The sequence below is a fragment of the Falco peregrinus genome, chromosome 3, assembly GCF_023634155.1.
Source record: "Falco peregrinus isolate bFalPer1 chromosome 3, bFalPer1.pri, whole genome shotgun sequence".
In the NCBI taxonomy this organism is placed as follows: Eukaryota; Metazoa; Chordata; class Aves; order Falconiformes; family Falconidae; genus Falco; species Falco peregrinus.
Window position 1 is genome coordinate 18,461,944 of NC_073723.1, and position 21,494 is coordinate 18,483,437.

The following is a 21,494-nucleotide window of genomic DNA, read 5'->3' on the forward strand; positions in this document are numbered from 1 at the left end:
CTTCAGCCTAGCGTTAGCCAGCCCGGGCGGCGCTTTGCGCTGAGGGGGGAACGGGGGCACGGCCCCGCGGCGGGAACATCGCCTCACGGGCTGCGCGCGCCCCGGGGGGGTCCGCTCGCGCCCCGGCCGCGCCGGCACCCAATCAGCGGCCGCGCTGGTGACGCGCAGGGGCGGGGCGGGGCGGGGCGGGGGCGGGCGGTGGCGCCGCCGGGGGAGCGGCGGGCGGGCGGGCCGCGCTGCTCTGGAGAGGGCAGGCGGCGGGTCGGGTGCGGTAGCTGCAGGCTGGTCCGCCGGGGCCGGTACAGGCACCACCACCACCACTACCCCCGGCACTACCACCTCCTCGGCTGCCTCCCGGGGACCGGCTGAGCGCGCGGTCTCGGCCGTTTTTATATAGCTACATTTGGGGTTTTTACGTTGTTTTTTGGGGGTGTGCGGAGCTGGCGGGCTGCGGGCTGCCGCTGCCCTGAGCGCGCCGGGGGGCCGGTCGGGGCCGCCGCCACCGCCGGGGCTCGGGCCGTTATGCGCAGAGATGGACTCCGTGGCTGCCCGTGCGTGGGAGGATAGTGCCCGCTCGGCTCTGAGTCCCCGGGTGCTCCTCAGCGGGGCGGGGAGGTGTGTGTAGGAGAGGCGACCGTAGCACTGGATTTTTATTTATCCTCCCCCCCACCCCCTCCAATCTGTATATTTTTAGAGGTGTAGATAGATAGGGGTTCAGGTGTGTTGGTGGGGTTTTTTGTTCCCCTTTTGCCTAGATTGGCTTGTTTGCCGCACCCCCCCCCCTTTTTTTTTTCGTGAGGTGGGAAACTGGGGTGTCTTAATTTTTCTTTAGCTTAGTAGTGAAATCGCAGCAGTTTCTGCCGCCTCCAGTGCGCTCGAGTGAGGAAAATGGAGGCTGTGATAGAGAAGGAATGTAGTGCGCTTGGAGGGCTCTTCCAGACCATCATAAGCGACATGAAGGTAAGAGACTGAAGGGTCTTGGGGGGGGGGGGGGGGGGGTGCAGGTGAGAGGAGACCTCTCCCCACCTGGCTCGGTGAAACTTTGCACTGTGGGATGCAGCCACATCGCAGGGGGTGGTGGCCTCACCCCCCACCGCGGCCCTGGGCTGCCGCCGCAGGGGACCCTGCCCCAAATGCTGGGTGCGTGTCCCACGACCCTGGAAGCAGCCCGGTGAAAGCAAGTCCCTTGGAAATGCTTCACACACACCCCTGCTGTGGTTTGGGGCTTGTGAGTTGCTTGCAGGACACCACCTCTCCCTCCTTCCTTCCCTCTTTTCTCTATCCTGTTCAAACATGCAAGCTGTTGTCTTGCACCAGGGTCAGCATTTTCCAAACCCATCTTTTTTTTTTTTTATTTCTATTAATATTTTCGTTTCTTCCCTCTTCCCCCCCCATCCCCTATTTTGGGCTGTCAGATCACTAGCAGAATAAATGCAGTGAGGCGGGAACGATGTGTGGAGGAGATGGGCACGGTGCGTGTCAGCTGTGGGGTGGGGCTGGAAAGGGCAACGTAGGGATTGCTGTGCCATGCTGATGGGTGCGATGGAAGCAAAAAAATTAAATAATCTCAGGCTGGAGATGCTCAAAAGTTGATTCGTACCTAGATTAAAATTGCTTTTCAGTCAGTTACATGGTATTATTTTCATGCGGTGTGTTCTCATGAGGGTGGTATTTGCTGCTTTCTGTACATGAATGCAAAGGTCTCAAATTGCCAGGGCGCTCCTCTCTACCAGCCATCAGAAATCTTGGACTGCGCCGACCCCTTCTGCCAAAGGGTCCCTTTGAGAGAGGTGCTCCCAATCTATCCTTGGCAGCCAAGGGCACTTCTGCAGGGTTTTCTTTGGATGAGCGGATGCCTCCTGCCCTTCGCTCGTGGAAATAAATAGCGTAACAGCGTTCCTGTGTTCTGCCAGTCATGCCTCCCCAAAACCCGGGGCTTGAGGTGCCCTGCCTCTGGCATGCGGCTGTACTGCAGAATACTGCAGTGTTCCCCTGGACAAGGGCAGCTTGTCTTCCTCCCAGGGCTGGCTGGGAAGGATGCGGTTGTTGGGAGATGCTGAGGGATGTAGCAGATAATGGGGGGACCTCTGTAATTTAAAGGCAGCGACTGTGCGTGCTGTGCTTCTCCCAGCCAGGGGCATGGAATTTCTTTGGGTGTTTTAATCTGCGGGGCTGATGAGCAGGGAGGGCTGCGGGAGAAAAAGCCACGAAGTAGTGGTGGAGGAGGATGGGGTCTACTCCAGGAGGGAGCCTGGCAGAGGTGAATGGCTTGTACTGTATTTTTTGGGGGGATGGAGAAGCTGTTTGCACTAGAAGTTATTTTTTGGCAAGGTTTCATATGCACTTTCCTCTCAACAGATCTTAGGAGACATTTAATTAAAAGCATGGCTTGTCAAAGAGCAGGCAGGTTGCCGAGAGGAGGGGGAGTGTGTGTGTGTAGCTGTCAAGACAATGCTGCAATCCTGGTGGTGGTGTTCCTCAGGCTCTCAGCCCCCTTGTATTTTTAATAATGCTGCACTTTAAAATAAAACACACACACACACCCCCCAAAAGCAGGAAATGATCAGAAATCCTGGAATCATTTTAGTGGGCTGTGCAGGGAGCATGCAGGAGATGTTCTGTTCCAGCTAAAGTATGGGTTTGGGTTTCAGCACAGAGGGACACCGAGTGTGTTTGTTCTCTGCTTCTTTCCATAAGTGATGTATTGGATATTTTTTTGTTGTTCTTAAGCAAATGGGCCTTTGCTGTGTGGGTTGGTTGTTGGGTTTGTTTTTCCCCTTACGCATTGTTACTTGCATGGGAATGCTGCTCATCAGAAACGTTGACATGGGCTTATGGAGATGGGCACAGGTGTGAATGTTTTTTTCTTAATCCTCCATAGTAGTGGAACCTGTTTTGTGAACTGGCAATTACAGGGATGTGGGGGGGTGGGGTGGGTGTTGAGAGTGGGAAGAGGTGTGGAGGGAATCATGGCAGATCTTTAGCAGCATGGTGGTTGTTGCTGTTTAAAAAAATCTGCTCGTTATTTACCATGAGTAGAACAAATAATTTTTACCTGTTATTCAGTTTGATGCAGCTAATGCCATACTGCTGATGAAGCATTGGGATTCTTTGTGAATAGTGCACAAAGGATCATGACAATTTCTAAGAAAAAGTAGCTATTTTTGACAGCTAACCAGAACCTTTCAAGTAATCATACCTTTAGTAGTAAAGTGAAAATTAGCATTTTAAGTGCTGTTTCACGTAGTCAGGTCTGTGTGGGCAGGCTTCTGGCAGAATCTTGGAGATGTTGCGTAGGGGTCTGCCCACACATACCCAAGCGCACTATCTGTGCTTCTTTCTCATCACAGGCTGTGATCAAGGCCCCACATGCCCTGCAGTGCTGAGGGAATTGCTGCAGCATCTGCCTTTTTTTTAACTAAATAATTTGCAGGTTTGTTTTATCATATGCATTGCTCTGCCTTAAACTTAGTTGTAAGGATGGCAGGGTTAATCAACAGCGTATTAAAATTACTCTGAAGTCTTGCCAGTGGATGCAGATGGGTGCTGCAGCCAAGGTGATGAAGATACAGTATGCATGGACTGATTTTTCTCTTTGTTAGCAGTAACAGAGAACTAGCTCAGGTGTACCTGTTGTTTATTTTGAGCTCTCCTTGATCTCGACAAGGTTACAGAAACTGGAATTATAATCCTGAGTAATGTGATTGTCTCCGCTTGTCTCCATACTGTGTTAACTTTAAAACTTAATGGGGGCAATATATGCCAGTGTGACTACACGTCACATTTTTTGATAGCAAGATTCTCTCTTGCATGCAGAGGTCTCTTGACCTGCCCTTAGTATTTTCTCCAGAAACCCCAAATTTCTCTCCATCTTCTACTAAAAATAATGTTGTGGCTAATATGCAACAGAACGAGCTCCAGAATAATTCAGCGTAAAGCTAAGTGATTTAGAGGAATGATGTTACTGAGTTAAATATAAGAATGGTTACTAAACATCCCATTTATACGGCACTTTATATCTGGAACTTCAGTTCCCTGACAAGGGAAACCCATGCCTTCCGTGCAAGGCAAGGCTCACGCCTGTTGAGTGGTGTGTGGTGTACATGGTGACGGGGTTGTTTGTGGGAAGTCCACAGTGGGAATTGTACTTGGCCATTGTGCTCTAGAATTGGGCTCAATGCTTTGAGATTTCAGGATCAGATTAAAGAATCATAAAGGTGAGAAAAACTCAGCCCATCCCATCCTTACGTTTTGGTCCATTGTCACAGCCCTGGTGTTTCCTATGATACATCACTGAGTACGTGGCAGTTACAATTTGTAACATTCTTATGCAAGATTTTTTTTCAAAGCAATCAAAGTTTATAAAAGCAAAAATAAAATGTGTATGTCCCTTCAGAGGAGTAGTTTTGTGTGCCGCATGCAAGCACTGCGCGTTTCTCTTTGAACACAGCATACTTTCTGTAGCTCCCTGTGGGAAGGGAGCATTTGATCTGAATGGTTTGTAACTCATTTCTGGCAATTGAGAAGTGAGATGCTGCAACGTGCTGTTAACTTCAGTATTTCTTGTAGTGCAAAGCAAATCAGTGCACATAGTTTTTGGGAGGGCCTGTTGTGGATCTTTTTTGAAAGGTCTTGTCTTCTCATGCAGATCAGATTCTCTTTAATGCTGCTTTTCCTTCTGAGCCTTGATTGTTCCATTTGTTTTAATCACATTGTTCTCTGCTATCTTGAAGGCAAAAGGAAAACAAGAAAACACCTCTGAAAACATTGAGATTGGCAGTGCTTGTAGTTCATCACTTGCTTGATGCTGGTTCTTTTGCTTTTTGCATGTTCTTTATTTGTCTTGCCTCTTCTGTCAGCATGTGTTTTGGCAGGTCAGGGGCTTGTTTCTCCACAGCGCGACATCCTCAGGGTGGGCATGGAGGGGAGGATGAATAATGAGCAGCTGGGCGATCTCAGGTCGTCTGGGACTTCATTTAAACGAAGCAGGAGAATTTACTAAATTTTTATGGGTCTGGTGCAGATTTACCAATTGGTTTCACTCATCTCCCTGCATGTGAGGGACGTGTAGGTGTAAGGAGGACTGCGAACATCATCCTGTTGGTGAATAAACCCAAGGTTCCTAAAGGAGGAGTGAAATTTTAGAAAATTTAAAAATTATTTTAAGTGTATGTGCCTCATTTATAGTTGTTTAGCTGAAAACTCAATAAAATCAACCTTTTGCTTTTGGTAATAACCTCTACTTTAATACTATAAAGGAGGTGAACCCTTCCATTCACTCCATTGCTGCTGCTGGGACTCTTGGATGAGGCGGTGGTGCACCGTTGCTTTCAGCCATGCAAAGCTTTTGGTCAAAACAGAAGAGAGCATATGGGCATGAGAAACATTTGTGGTTTTGCAGCCCTTTATCTCCTCTTAGGAAGCAACCTGGGAGCAGCAGTGTTTTAATCTTGCTTTTTGTGGAAGATGCTGCTGGAAGGTGCCCACTTCAAGGTCTAAGAGCCATTTGTTAAGTTGGCCCGATTTGCTTGCGAGGGATGGCCTTCCACTATTCACATGAATAATATAAATTGAGTGGAAAAAATATTTGATGGAACAAATAGAAATGCTGAGACGGTTACTATGGGAAGTACAGCTGCAGGTCCTCTGCATTCGTGTTAATCCAAGGGACAGCCCATACTTATCAGAGAATCTGGGCAAATTTGTTTTTCCTTGACATGCCATAATACAACAGGTCTTCTGCAGCTGTGCTTTGTTTGAAACTTGGGATCTCTGTGGAGATTAGGAATGTTCAGTTCAATGATTTTAAGGTCTAGGCTCAATCCAGCTGTGAAGGATGATAACTATTGTAAAAGAAAACAAATGTTTCACATGCAACAGACAGGTACACTTGGAGAGGAAAGGACATCTCTGTTCTCCCTTTCCCATGTGTGCTGTGTTGCACTACCATGTCCCTTGCATGACAGTCTTGAGGGCAACTGATCAGTTCCAAACCTAGCAAATTGATGTTTCTTTCCCTTCGCCAAAAAGTGTGAAATGAGTTCATTTCCTCTCTATGCAGCTTTTCTTCCCCCTTGTGTGTTTTTTTTTTTTTTTATTTCCTTAAAGGTTTTCCCACCGAGGTATTTCAGGCTTAGCTGCCTGCACTGATTTCTTACTCCTGCTGCCTCCCAACAACCTGCTCGCCCAAATGGTTTGCATACACTGAAATTCCTTGCCTTTTCCAAGCAGCTGCAGTATCGTTCTGCATCTTGGAATCTTGGAAGGCAAGGGAGTGACATGCAGCAAAGGCTAAATGATAGTGCAGGAAGAGAGCCACTGCATGCCTGCTTACATGCTGGAGTTCAAGCAACAGGCATAGCTGGGAACATACATACAAGTAATTTATTTTTTAGGGACACATTCTTTCTTGATCCAAATATTCCTGTGTGAGTGTAAACAATTTATACAACTGCCGAGCATTCACTACCTAAGTGTGTGCGAGGCTGGCTTATTTGGTGGCATACCTGGGGCAAGGATCTTTAATGTCTGTTAAGAGTACTCCTTTTGGATCTGGCAGGATGCCAAGATCTGCATAATAGGGTTTGCAAGGTTTTAAGTGTGGAAGGAGTTGTACAGCGCTGCATGATTCACAATTGACTGAACAAATGTTGGAGGACGAGAAGTCTGTGTGGATTACTGGCTTGGTGCGGGTTAATACCTAACAGAGGGTGATATTCAGGGAAGTTTGCCGCTTCCTTCCTCAGTTCTGAGTGTGCATAAGCTGCACCAAAATCTTTGATACAAAATACCTAAAACCCCAAATTTTTTTTGCTATGTTTTATTCAAAGTACAAAAGCTGCAACAGTTGATGGAGTGTTCCTGTAAATAGCATCTTCTGCTTAACGGCCTGTGTGTTTTCAGCTTCTGGAAAACATTTTTAAGGTTCATGGTCTACCCAGAGACAGTGTGGTCTGGAAGATAAGCAGAAAGAATTACATGACAGAGAGCAGAAAAGGAACTGTATCTAAAAAAGGCTTTTTGGTCTCATTCAGAGCATGCAAAGATGGGTACAGAGAGGTTTGAGTTAGTACTGTAAAGAGGCTACTCTAAAGACTACATATAGAAATGTACTTCCCCCTTCAAGTGTATGTTTTCAGTTTCAAAATTGTCTGCCTTGATACTGGACGGTGCCAAACACTGCCCTGTTCACTGACATCTGTGCAGACCTTTAAGGACGTTGATTGACTTCTTCCTGCTGGGCTGTGAGATAGCTTGAATGCTGAGATGTTTCGAAGGATTGGAGACAAAATGTCTGGTAGCTTTGTGGTTAAGACTATAGCAGCTTTCATCTTCAAAGTGCTCTGTGTGTGACTTAGATCCAAAGAATGGCTCCCATTTTACAGAAGGGCAAGCTATGGCTTCAGGTTCAGTGGCTTCTACTCCTTTCCCCTAGGACAAGAAGGAATTGAGTGCATCTAGAGCATGGAGTTAATGAGGGGATGGTTTTTAAGCTCCCAGTACAATACATGTTTCTGTCTGCACATACATACCACTTTGTTGTTACTGCTTAAGACATATTGCTGTTCCCCCCTTGTGATAACCTAGTGTTTGCAGGCAGAAGAGATGACATTTAGAAATGACTGGTCAGCTCTCAACACAAGTGTCTTGAACTCCTCCTCTGTAACTGAAATTATGGGACATCGCAGTTTCTTAGTGGAGAAGTCTGACTGGTGCATCTTACCCATAGGTCAATCATGAAGAATTTGGCCATTTGGCTTGTGAGGCTGGTGAGTGAGCTCTGCATGGTCAACACTTCTGGTCAACAACCATAGGTGTTGTGTAGTTCATTTTTATTCTAGGATGCTAGCTGGAGTATAAACACTGTTTAACAAATTACTTTGGATATTTTTAAAAAGAACACTTGCAGGAATGAACTTGTGTTGCTGTGCGCAATACTAGCGATGAGTGTGTTAACTAGACATTTGGCTCATGGTACAAAAAGGCTCAGACTTGTTCCCATTTTTGTCTTCCACACAAACTACCACCATGCTTCTCACCCAAGCATGGGATTATTTTTTTTTGCCACATAAGTCACGTGTGTGCTTTACATCTCAGAAGCCGTTTGTGTAGTGGCTTAATTTGGGATGTTTTGTTAATAAAGGTTTATTTGTGATGAGATGCCTCCTAACAAAATCATCCATGAGCAAACCTCATGAATGCTTATTGTCCGTGAGCAAACCAAATATCTAACTCTGAGCTTGAAAGTGATTATTTCTCTTATAAGTGAAATGGAAAGTAGCCTGTGACAAGTGTAGTTGCGCTTTACTGTCTGGCCAAAGTTCATCAAGCCCTAAAAACTTTGGTACCTGGCTGCTGCCTTCTCCCCAGTGAGATACTTCTGTGGTCACCTCAGATGCTTGTCAGTACTTTGGCAATAGATACTGCCACTTCTTGGGTCCTTGAGATTGTTTTGACTGTGTGATGGAGATTGTGTTTAGTGAATGCTCGGAAATTAGGGTTTCTCCTTGCTTGGGAAGAACTGATGAGATGTTGGTGGTGTCGGTGGCATTACCAACACGGAGCTGTTGGCTCGAGGCTGTCCTGTGCAGGCATTCACTTCAATGACTGCCTCCTGATATTTTAATTATCTTTGTTTTGATCCAACTGAAATATTGTGGGTTTAGAAAATAGCTGCCGAGTATGCACAGTGGCCACTTAATGATTGAGTGGATGAAAGGCGGTATTGATGAGTCTCTGAGGAGAAATCTGCTATTCAGACTTGCAAACATGTTTAGACCTGCAGGGAAGAACGTGGAACTAAACACTTCCTCTGGAAGACTACTTAATGTCCATCTTTTTTTAATGTAGCATGGGATAAAAGGTCTCTAGAAGCTGTGGCTCCTTGTTCTCCCTGCCCTATGAATAACTTCCTGTGTTTATAGAGATGGAGAGACTGTAGGTTTATGCATGATTTCTCACAGTATGTGTATAACTTTTGTTTGCTAATTACCCAATCTTGAATTTAAACCACGAAGTGGCTGTTTTGGAGCAGAGTTCCTTCATCTTACAAACCATGAAACTGGGCTGTGGACAGGACAGATTTGACGTGTTCCCTATTGATGTAGCAAGGGGGCCCACGAGCTGGGTTGTAAGCCAGGATGCCATACAGCAACCAAAGGGGATGAGTTTTTATGGGTCCTTGCTGTACTACAAATTGAAGTCACGACCATGGGGCAACTGGTGTCCTTCACTGGGAATGTTTTAATATGGGATGGTGCAGTGCAGGCTTTATTATAATACAAATTAAAGACTCTAGAGCTCTAACAACAGAATGATACCAGACTTAGGCTCCCTCCCTCTTTAGATGGTTGGTGAGGTCTAAGAAACACCTGTGTTCTTTCTAAGAAGTGCTGCATTTCAGTGCTCAGGGATCTGGGCATTCTTTAGAGCTCATCAGGTGGTTTAGGAGTATAGAAATAACTGATACCTATGTGTATCTTCCCCAGTGGGGTGATGACCTTTTTCTGGACTTTCCCAATTGGATTTCAGTCTTGACTTTCTCAAGGTATCATGCTATTATCTGTTTTTCTCAGTGGCCTAATACTCTGTTGAGGCTGAAACCCAGTTTTGAAAATACTAAATGAGTAGTTCTGCAATGCATAGAGGAAATATTCAGTTGACAGTTTTCTTAATAGCATATGAGATGTCTTTGGTAGTGTTTTGTTGCATAATTTGCAATGTTGTGATAATGTATCACCTTGTGAAAGCAAAGCTTGGCATGCCTATTTATACTGTGCATGCTGAGGGAAACACATTTCTAACCCTGCCGTTCACTAAAGTGGCAGAAATCATGGAATAGGTTTATGGATACAAGACTTTGATTTTAATTGCCCCTGCTTTCTTTCCTGAAGGGTAGTTACAGGCTAAATGACATCTTAATCTGATCTTTGACAAGCTTTTACTTTCACTTGCATGCACTATAATCTCTCAAACCCTCAGTTTGTACCTGTCTCCTCCTCCATTCAGTAATGTGTGCGTTCAGCTCTTGCTGTGAAGTCCTGTGAAGTTCATGTCTTGTCTTTTGCTGTTGATGACTTTTCATTCCCGGCCCAGCAAACATTCTGCACAAGTTGAGAGTCTCTTTTGCTCTGGAGCTAAGCTCAAACTTCCCCTGTGCATGGCAAGACCTTTGACTTAGAAAGACAGAAGGGGCTTTGCAGCCAGGTTGTCCCTTACCATGCCTTGTGGGAGTATGAAGCTTTCCTAGAAGACCTCTGTATAAGTGTGTTACTCTTCCTTAAGGAGTTCCAGTGAAAGGAAGTTCCCTGACCTTTCAGAGTTGTCTGTTAACTGGTCTTATAGTTGGATGGATTGTCTGACCTGAAACTTCTCTGCTGCAAGCAAAACTGACTGTTTCTTGTCCTGCACCACTAGAAAACAGCTGATGGACAACATCAGTCTATGGGATGCTCTTGAAATCAGTATTGGGACTTTGATGATTCAGTTCTGGTTTTGAATTTAAGAAATGGGGGGTAGATAGAGAGGGTAGATTTAGACTGGACATGACAGAGATACTTTTTTTTAATTATGAGCATAGCGAGGCAGTGAAGCAGGTTGCCCAGAGAAGTTGTGGATGATCCATCATTGGAAGTGTTCATGTTCAATTTGGATGGGACTTGGAACAACCTGATCTAATGAAAATTGCTAATTACCCAATCTTGAATTTAAACCACGAAGTGGCTGCTTTGGAGCTGAGTTTCTTCGTCTTACAAACCATAAAACTGGGCTGTGGAGAGGACATGTTAGACTAGATGGTCTTTAAAGGTCCCTTCTAATTCAAACCATTTTATAATTCTGTATATTTGAAATGAGGTAGATTAAACCAAAGTAGTCATGGCATAGGTGCCATAGATGTCTCTGCATCTTCATGAAGACTGAAGTCTCTGTTGCCAGCAAAATTTACGTTTCAGTCTGTTGAAAGGTTGAGACTATCCCGGTGAACGATTGGGAAACAGATGCAGCTTAGAAAGCTTCATGAGGTAGTCTCTTGAATTGTTTATTTTTCAAGCTAGAAAGAGGCAGAGCCAGCAAGCAGAATTTTTTTTGATGGAGAAGAGCAATTATGAACTTTGTGTAAGATGATGTTCATTCTCTGCTCACCTGTGTGTTACAGGAGTTTTGTGGTTTGTTAAAAGGCTAGGCAATCCTGTTCATGAGTCATGGACTTGGCTATATCTGTGAGTTGCCCAGAGGAACATCTTAGTGTTTGGTAGCGCTTTGTAACTCCTGCAGTTGTGGCTAGCCAAGTACCTTTTTCCCCAGTACACTACTAATTCTTTTAGAAAAGAGGAAAAACTTCCAGTGCCAGATGTAAGCTGGAAAGGGAAACTGATTGTCAGCCATTGCATCTTCCCATGTGTTGAGACATCTGTGACCAGAACCCTTTCTTCTTTTTTCAGGCTGTCTTTGTTTTCTTGTCCCCTCCACTTTTTCCTGTTTTTGCCTGTTGAGCGCCCCCCTGGAAAAGTGATAGTCTCTGTGTGCAAACCATACATGCTTGTCCAGGCCATCCTTGGTGCGTAACATCTATGACTTGGTGTGGTGTCCAGCATGATAAAGTCTGTTTGCTACTTGGAGGTAGTGTAGTGAATGCCATAGAAGTGAGATATTCATAATAATCCTTGTGATTCTGATATCTGATAAAACTATATTTCAAAAAATCTGTTTTCAGCATAATTTACTTTGGAGGGGTAGGGGGACACGTGCTGGAGCAAAGTTACAATTTTTGTTCCAAAAATAGATGTATTTGGATGTGTTACTAGGGTGTGAAGTTCTGTAACAGTGACGTGTATTTGAGACTCGGCTTTTTACGTGGCCATAGCTGAGTGATTTACAGTGAGGTGGAGAAGTCCTAACTCCTGTAGCCTGTGTAATGGTTTTTTTTCCCATTTTACTGAAGTCTGCAGGTAGTCATTGTTCAGTACTCTTGTGGAAAGCATGCAGTTCTTGCTTTGATAACCGGTGAGATAAAACTAAGGCACTGGTTACCTGGTCCCTTTCTCTTCTACCATTTTAGCTGGACCAGCCAAAATTAAGATTCTGAATTTGTTCTACTGCAGAGCAGCTCTCTGTCTCTCTTCCCCTGTCCCAAGGCTTAGATGGGCTGTTGCAGTGAATAAAATACCAAACTGATTTTGCTGCTTTTGTACTCAAGTGTCCCAGCAAGAGCTGATAATAGGGCTGGAAAGCTTTGATACATGAAAGCACTTAAAAGAACACTGTTGAGGGTTTTTAGGAGATGTGATGCCTCTTGTCTGTGGGAGCTGGGATGCATGGAAATATATCATTAAAGGTGGTGTCTTTTCTGTTAATGGAAAAAGAAGAATCATAACTTCTCAGCAGAAGGAGTGACAGAACGGTTTTAAACTGTCAAGACTGCTGATACTAAAGTTGTAATCTTAGATAAATACAACAGTCTGGGTTCCTAATCTTGCTATTAGATATAATCAATAACAATTTAAGTAAATATGATCCTTCGCTGCAAGTCTGCCCTTCCTTTATTGAGAAATCACGGAGTTTCTCATCTGGGTCTCTTCTTACTCCTACTAGCAGGACTGCTGGCCTGAAAGGAAGGGAAAACCAAACTTCAATAAATCTCGTACAGAGCTGAGTTTGTGTAGGGTGGCTGTACTTGTTCACCAATAAAATAAAATAAAAAAAATAAATCTTCAGTTCTTTATCTACCCAGGGTTCCAGGGTTTAAGTGTTCCTTCCAAAGCTGCCCATTAGTGATCGTTGCCTGCTCTTTCCTGGTGTGGTGGGCTGAGCTGCCAGGCATCCACCTGGCTGTCCTCTCATTCCTCCTCCTCCCCAACAAGATGGGGGAGAAAATACGATGAAAAAGCTCATGAATTGAAAAAGCTCATGGGTTGAGACAAAGACAAGGAGATGACTTACCAGTTACTGTCATGAACAAACCAGGCTTCACTGGGGAAGGTGATACTTATTGCCACTTAAAGTAATTTGAATGGTGAGGAAGACAGACAAAAATTAAAACATCTGCCCCGGTCTGTGGGTCTGCATGTTGGATGGGATTTCCCTGGCTAAAGATGGTCCCCCTGTGCTCCCCACCCCAGCAGCAGGCAGGGAGCTGTGCCCAGGAGCTGCGGCTATGGAGGACGCCGTCTGGCTGGATGCTGGCAGGTCTGGGTGTTGGTGTCTGGCACTTGCAAGTGCTTTGCCAACTCAGCCTGGTGCCTTTCAAACACTGGTTGTGGTGCCTGTCCCTGAGGGAAAGTTGTTTCGTGTCCCTAATTGCGGACTGGCTGCATCGGTGACAGGCACAAGGCACCATTTTGTTTTTTAGCCCTGAGGTGGAAAGGTGGTTCCCTGCCTGTGTTCAGTGCAGATTAGCTGGAGCTGGGCCCTGTGACCAGGTGACTAATCACCTGTAAACTGACTAATTAAGAAATAGGGTAGGATAATGGCATGTTATGGCTTACTGGTGACATGCCTCGATGGGCAGGTGGGTGAGCCGCTGAGGGCTGGGACCTGCTGAGCAGCTTGAGGGGACTTGGCACCATGGAGTACTGCCCAGTAATGGTGGAGCACCCATTTCATGGAAAACACATCAAATTTCTTCATGGAATGGTGAAGAAATAATTAGGCGCAAAGTTATTTTGAGGAAAAGAGTTCCTGGATTAAACCAGTAACAATTTTCAAGAAAAAAAGTTTTTTTGTTTAAACAAAGTTGCAGTGTAACTGATTTCTGTTTTAACCCGTGAGGAGCTAAAAAGAGGATTTGTGATGGACATTCCTGTAGTCGCTCTTCTCCAGGCAGGCTGGAGGTGGAGGAGGCCTGCTGTTTTCACAGGTAACTCCAGGGCTTGCGTAACCCTGACATTTGAAGGGGGGAAAATTGATTTTCTTTATCAGCTGGTTGAAATTGGAAATTACGAAAGGAGCAGAGACAGTGTTTGAAAATACTGTGTTATTACTCTTTGAAAGTGGCTTTATGTTGAAAAAGCGCTTCTTGGACAAAGACATAGAATTCCACCTGCTGTTTCTTTGTGTTTAAATTGAGAGAGTAATACATATTGAATCAAGGATGAAGTTTTATGGGTCTTTTAGTGTGTGGTTTCCGCCACTGTTAACGTTTCTCTTGACGGTCGCTTTGACAACAGCAAGAGCTATTGTTGTGGATGTGAAGGTGAGACATAGAGGGACAGCGGGGCTGCTGTGCTTGAGGTGGCACGCAAAGAGGTCTCTGAGAAGGAGCTGCTTGCCCAGGGTACTGGAGCCTTGCAGTATTTAGAGCACTAGCTTGACTCCTGTGTTATCGCCATGGTTTGTCTCCACAAGCATCGCTAAATGGTGTCCTTGCATCCTAGGTGCTGGAGATGGGGTAAACCCCTACTTACTAGGTCCTGTGAAGTGATGGGCATTGTGCACTTCTGCTGTAGGTAGGAATCAAGAGAGCTTTGGTTTCAGCAGGGATGTGGTGGTGGTGGAAGTGGTTTTTTGGAAAGGCTCAAAGGCAGGACAGAATTAGTGTGCAAGACTTGTATATTACTGAGGGAGACAGTTAAACTTGGCTTCATCAGGGAAAAGTGAAAGCAAATTCTACTGGTAAACTCCTCTGAATTTTCAGCTGAGAATTCAGAATTGCAGAAAAAAGATCAAGATAGTGCAAGCTGAGCAGATAATGCAGGAATTCATGTCACTGGTGCAAAACTGCTGAAAGGTTTTCTTCAACAATTGAAAAAAACCTCAACCACAAAACAAACAAAAAACCCAAACTACCCAACAAAACCCCCTACTCAAGTTATTCATGCAGTGACATTTGACAAAAAAAAAAAGCTGCATTTTTCTACTGCTCAAAATGAGATCAGGTGCTCTTTGTGGAGTGCCCATGTGAAGAGATTGTGTTGATTTCAACCAACCAAACACAGCAAACTATTTAAATGAGCTGTTACAGCTTATTTAAATAGGCTTGGCTTGAAGAGAACAACATTTTTAAAGACAAAGAATAAATAGTTGTGGAAATGCATGATGACTATTCCAATTTTTGTTTGCTTTGGGCCAAGCTGGCCACAAGAAAAAAAAAGTGTGTTCTTCCCGAGCTGTGTTCTGATAGGAGTGGCTTAAGCTTCCCTGTGAAGCAGCTAAACGTAAGGCTGGTGTCAGTCTCCTGCATGCCATCAAGCACGTTTAGCTGGATAATACACCACCGAGATGGAAACATAATCAGGCTGCTTTGGTATCTATCCTCTGCTTGCCGGCTTGTGTTTTGCTGGAGAACCCAGTAAAGCCTTAGGCCCTGCTGTTAATTGTCAGGGCTTTCAGGGCTCCTGGCATACACATGCATAATGCATATGTGGCATGCAGACAAACATTGAGAGATGGGGTTCCAAGTAAGGGATTTCAGTAAGACTAATAGGTTTAAGGAAATAGCTTCCCCTCCCTTTCAAATAATTGGTGGGATTCTTTCATTTTTAAAATGTCTGACACTTTTTGCTTAGCACAAAGCACTTTACGTTCTAAGTCTCACCGTGTAGATAACTGCTGTTTTCTCTTTCCCCTTCTACATTCCCCACTGTCTCTGTCGTGTGTAGGTATGATGATGTTTTATGAACAACTGTTTTACATTGGGTATTCTTGTGGTTTGTTTTGTTATTTTTCAGCAAGGCTTGCAGGTTTTTTATAAAAGAAAAAAAACATGTAGAGTACGAGTAGGCTTCCCAGTGAACGTCTGGGAGCTGCACTGCCGGGGTGTACCGAGGAGCTTTTGGGGAAGGGACTGTCCTTGCCCTGAACAAGACGTGGCCTCTCGTGGCAGCATGGGCAATGGATTTTGTTTTACTTACAAAAACCAGACCAGTTTATCAGGGTGGATTGAGTTTGCTACAAGCAACTGCACTTGCTTGCAACCTTTTCCAGAGCTGGGGTAATGTTAGCCTTGAGGATCTGCCTTATCTGGGTTTTATTGTGTTGTTGCTCTGGTAACAGCAAGTCTTATACCTTTATTAAAGGGAGCAGGGATATTTTATTTTACTCTCTAGACTCCAATCAAAGGGAAATGTTGAGTTTTCTTTCAACCATGGTTTTTGCTGTTAACAGAAAAAATTGCACTTGCTCTGCAGAGTAGCTAGTTAACCTTTCTTTGGTCTAAAAAGGATGATTTTTATTTTTTTTAACCATAAAAATTAGCACTTTATTTTTTAACTTTGGAAAATAAAGATCAGAACTTGCAAGAACACTTGGTGTCTGTGTTCTAAATGGAAACCTGGGCTTTTAACACATTTGTGAAAAATGGAAAAAAAGTTTATAGGAAATTTGGAGTCAAGAAGAATTAAACCTTCTTAAAAACTAATCTCAATGCCACACTGCTTTATCAGCTTCAAATCAGAAATCATCTCCAGGGTCTTCGGGGACTGTATTAGAAGAAGGTCTTGCAGTTATAGGGCAACTGTTGGGGAAAGTTTGTTGCCTTTTCTGTACCCGATTGCTCAGTGACCTTGAGACAGTGTTTGAAGTGGTCTTTTGGACAACTCAGATCTTTATAATATAGACTTTTAAAATAATTCTATTTTACTTATTTATTTTTTTAAAAAAGAGGATTGGAACCTGGTAACGACACAGATAGTCCATTTGTAAAGAACAACAACTGGGATCCTCCAGCCTGTGTTTTTGGGAGCTTCTCTGTACATGTTGTTGCAATGTCCTGGCAACCCACTTCTAATAGGTCTGGTTTTGCTGTATCCATCTAAAGGTGTTTCTTTTCTCTGCTTCAGTTGAAAATCTTCTTCTCACCCAGTCTTTCTATTCGGAAAATCTGTAAAGCCTCCTCAGAGGGCCTACTGCTTCATCTGGATTGAGAACCACTTGACATCCCATCTGCTTGGGACTGGTGGCTAAGGGTGCAAGAGAGAACTTCCTGGAAAAAAACATGTTTTGGTGTTAACGGATTAGGATTTAGTAAAGTCTTAGTTATTGTTTTACTTCTGGTTTCATTTGATCTGGAGTATCAAAAGCAGAATGCTCAAATTAAGTATTCATTATAGAATGCCCCAACTAAATACTCATTATTGTGTTTTGTTTTTCTTGCAGGGAAGTTATCCAGTGTGGGAAGATTTTATAAATAAAGCTGGAAAATTGCAGTCTCAGCTTCGGTAAGTTTCTGTTACACAGTCAGGACCCCCTTAAAATTCCTTGTATGTACAAACATTAAGATTAAATGCAGCTTCTGCCAGGATAACTTGCTAAGATGTCCTAGTAAAACTGGACATATTTCATAGTCAGCACTCATGCATGTAAGTTTTCACATGATACTACTGCTGGTTTAGTGTATTTAGGAAAATAAGTAATATACCATCAGCTGTACATAATAAACATAAAATGAGATAGAGTTCATATCTTCTGGTGGAAAACTGGAGAGATATTTTATAACACACAACTGGAGTTAGCCCAAGTTGTCCTTTTTATTAGAGTAGAATACAGCAGGTTTATATTAGAAGATGGCTCAAAATATTAGAGTCCTTGATAATCCTAACAGCACTTTCTTTTGCCTTTAAAAATGAGGGGCATTTCTGTGCTGGATCATTTCTCGGTGATTATTAAAACTTACGTTATTGAGGTATACTTTGCAAGTGGCATTCTGGATTACTTAATAAGTGCCATAAGTGTCACACTCAGGCCAATTCTGCTATCTCTAGAATGCATTCACTTGTAAAACTTGTTTCTGCTAATGTGAATCCAAACTCCACTTCTTCACAACTCTCTCCAAACCACAATCTCTGCTGCGCTCTCCAGAGCTTTGGTGTTTTTTTCACAGCAGCGGCACTGGTAACAGGTATGGCTATTGGCAGTCTATTTTGAAGTTCTGCATTGTGTTGTGAACCATTCTTGAAGAAGCTAGGGTTTACGCTCATTTACCCTAAACAGCTGGCATGTGCTGTTCTGCTGCGCTGTGCTTAAAATACCACACTTGCATGTGGTTTTTCCTTTTCCAGCAATCATGTCACATTGAGTGTGTGTGGAAGAAGCACAGGAAACAGAGAAAGAAGAGAAATGGAGAACTTTCCTAGCCCTTTGTACTCTTTAAACACAGGCCTTCTGGGAAGGCATGAGGGATAGTTTTGTTTGTTTCCCAGTCCTGTGGTATTGCATTCAATCAATGTAGTGCTTTTCTAGCTACAGGAACGTGCAGGCAGGCAGCTTGAAAGGCTGTGTTCGAGGATTTGCTGTTCATTTCTAGCAAATGTGAGCCTTTTGCCTCTGGTTCATTTCTGTGTGCTCTGTGATAAAGGAGAGCAGATGTCATCTGAACTGGAGCCAGGTCCTCCTGGATCTTGTTACCGGAGAACTGGCACTTTGTTATTAGCAATTTAATTAATAATTAACAAGGTGGTACACGAATAACAGCATAACCCACAAGTTTGGAAGATGAAGAACACAAACACAGTGAAGGAAAATACCTAAAAAGGTTATCTTGTTCCAGGGTGCAATATTGCTAGCTAGCTGTGAGGGTTTGAGGTTTTTTGGTTTGTTTTTGGTTTTGTTTTTTTTTTCTCTCCCCTTAATCTCTGGGGCATGTGGAGCGTCCTTTTGCATTTGGTCAGTCCTCTCAAGCCTGTTTTGTTGTGTTCAAATCTCTTGTGTTGTCAGTAGTCCATTTACTATGCTGCCAGTTATGTCCTCTATATCTTGAGCATATTTGGAGTGAGACTCGCATAAAATCTGACCTAATTAAGCAGTTTTGTCATCTTTCTGGCCGAGGATCAGCTTTCCTGCGGGTCTCCTGGATTTTTGTGAGGGTAGCAAGGAGCTCTTGAAACAAAGTGAAGTTGATGGTCCTCCATCGGGATTTTGCTTAGGGAGACTGACTTCCCATCAGGAGAGGGAACCAGAGTTACTGTTGCAAAAGATGTGCAGAAACAGGTAACTGTGGGGAGGTCACAGTTGCAGTTTACCTGTAGAGCCCTGGCCTACTTTCACTTAAATTGGGTCAGCCAGACCATAAACCATCAGAAATCTGGTACCGACCTGAGGTGTTTAGGGCTCTAGGGCCTGCTTATATAGAACAGACGTGTTCAGAAAATTGTAACTCACGTTTGCTGCCCACTGGAACAGCTGTGTGGCCTGTATGTGCTTTCCAAACATGGAGGGAGATGGGACTAATGGGGTTGACACTGGATTGTGGAATCTCTGAAATTGCTGGTGTATCTCTTGGGAAGAGGCCTGCTTGGAGGACCAGTGAGTCAGAAAGGGGTTTTGTTTGTTTTGGGGGCTTGGGATTTTTGTGTGTGTTTGGTATTTCCACACCTCACCCCCACCCCCACCCCACCCCCCACCCCCGAAAGCTGAGATTTTTTTTTCTTCTTTTCCATTTGCCCAAGAACTCCAAACCAGTCTGATGTCCAAGAAGTGGCTATTTTCTGTTTCAAGGGATGCTCATGCTCCTCAGATAAGAAATTCAGGAAGTGTTTGGTCAGGTTCCTAGATAAAAGGAAGTCCTGCATCCTTATTCTTAAAATATACATGCTCCACGGCAATAGCAGTGTCTGTAATTTATACACTAATGGGTGCAGTATAATGTGTTAGATTTGTTTTTCATGTTTGACCGCTTAATATTAGTTCATCAGGGGAAATCAGCTAGAAGGGGGATGGCTGTGCTCTTTTGAAATAGCACCTGTCCTGTGCAATTCGCAGTATGGAATTAGCGTGGCTGCCTCCAAGTCCATAGTGCTAACACAAAGCAAGGAAGGGATTAAGAAATGAAGGAGGGAAAAGGCTAAATTCAGATATAAAAGAGGATATTTTTTTGTGGCCTCTGCAAGTTCACAGTGGTATTCTTTATAAGCTTAAATGTTTTTGGCAATAATTAAATAGGCAGCAATGAGACACTGCTAATGTTTTGTTATCTGTATGCGTTTCAGGACTACAGTAGTAGCAGCTGCTGCCTTTTTGGATGCCTTTCAGAAAGTGGCTGACATGGCTACTAATACACGTGGTAAGCAGATGTGTCAATGTTGAGTTTAACAGAATGCTATGTGGTTTATACCATTTGTTGTAATAATAAAAAAATCTAACTTGTTACATTGACGAGCAGATCTGTGAGACATCTGTTAGATGGACGTGCACTTTGAAAAAGCGGCATGTGAAAAACGAAGTCGTCTTTTCTTTACTGAAAAAAAATGCTGGAAACCTGTAATTTAAATGTGTCATCAATCATGTGAACACTTCTTAATTACCATTTGAATTATATGTTGATGAATAATATTTTAGAAAGCAAGATTTACTGAAATCTGTATTCACTGATGCTTCTGTACCTTACGTAAATGTAAAAGGGTTGATATTCAGCTGGTTTAAATAAGTGTAGGGTTGCTGAAGATAGAGCGATACCAGCTGATGCTATGACCTTTGAGATCTGTGGATAATGATGATAGTAGCCTGTACTTAATGTTTGAGGAAAGTCTTTGCTTGTCCTTCCTCTTAAGTCTGACGTTACTGGTCAAAATTAATTTTCCGGGGCTGTGGGCTTCTCTGAGCAAGTCTAAGCTTGTTGGTGAGTATGGAGGCCGTAATAGTGCAACTGGCAATCTTTTCTGGCCGCTGAGTAGGAAGGACAGAAAAGGCTGCTTCTCTCTGATGTTGGATGCCAGTGACCAAGGCATTGCATGCAGATGTCCCTGCAGCAGTAGGGCATTCCCCATGGTCACTGTGTCCCTGGGCTCTGTTGCTGAGGAGTAAATCCAAAGTGCATATATCACTGCTGAGTGAGTGGCTTTTGGTTACCTCTAATCTTAGAGGTTTTGTAACGTTTTTTTGAAAGTCCTAATGTGTCCTTGGCATTTGACGTGGAAAGTAAGAAAGTAATATTGCTAATGTGAAGAGTGCATATTTCCATTAGCAGTGTGCAAGCTCAGCCAGACTTCTGTTTCCCTCCATTTCTGGCTAAGAGGAGTAATAGCAGCTGCTGGAGCAAGTATCAAGCCATAGAATGAAAAAAAGGAGCAATATTTTTTTCCTTTTTTAAAGCTAATATTTACGTTCTGATAAGTTCCTCATTACAAGGACAAGGGGGAATGGCTTTAAGCTGAAAGAGGGTAGATTTAGATGGGATATTAGGAAGAAATTCTTTACTGTGAGGGTGGTGAGGTGCTGGCACAGGTTACCCCGAGAAGTTGTGGATGCCCCATCCCTGGCAGTGTTCAAGGCCAGGCTGGATGGGGCTTTGAGCAACCTGGTCTAGTGGGAGGTGTCCCTGCCCATGGGAGGGGTGTTGGAACTAGATGATCTTTAAGGTCCCTTCCAACCTAAACCGTTCTATGATTCTATAAAATCATGGGTAATCTACTCACGCAAAATAATAAATGCTCCAGAAAGTAGAATAAACTAAGGGTAAGACCCAAGGCAGACCTTACCTTGGATTTCTGATGTGTCTTTCCTTTGAGCATGCTCTCTTCTTCCCTACCAAAATCCTTGGGACTTGTCTTCTGGCTGTGCTGGCA

General features: G+C 43.8%; 1 protein-coding gene across 20 annotated transcripts in view; it reads left to right on the top strand.

The window, feature by feature from the left end:
• Nucleotides 1-220: 220 nt before the first annotated feature.
• Nucleotides 221-21,494, top strand: part of MTSS1 (MTSS I-BAR domain containing 1) — a 127,070-nt gene continuing 105,796 nt past the window's right edge. For 11 of the 20 annotated variants that reach the window (XM_027792373.2, XM_027792383.2, XM_027792384.2 and 8 more), the window contains exons 1-3: nucleotides 222-960; nucleotides 17,092-17,153; nucleotides 19,920-19,993. In XM_027792373.2, coding sequence (XP_027648174.1) covers nucleotides 889-960; nucleotides 17,092-17,153; nucleotides 19,920-19,993 — 208 coding nt within the window. In that variant the 5' untranslated portion in view covers nucleotides 222-888. Of the gene's footprint in view, nucleotides 961-17,091; nucleotides 17,154-19,919; nucleotides 19,994-21,494 lie in introns of all 20 variants that reach the window. The other 9 variants (XM_013302360.3, XM_027792390.2, XM_027792380.2 and 6 more) reach the window with 2 other exon arrangements.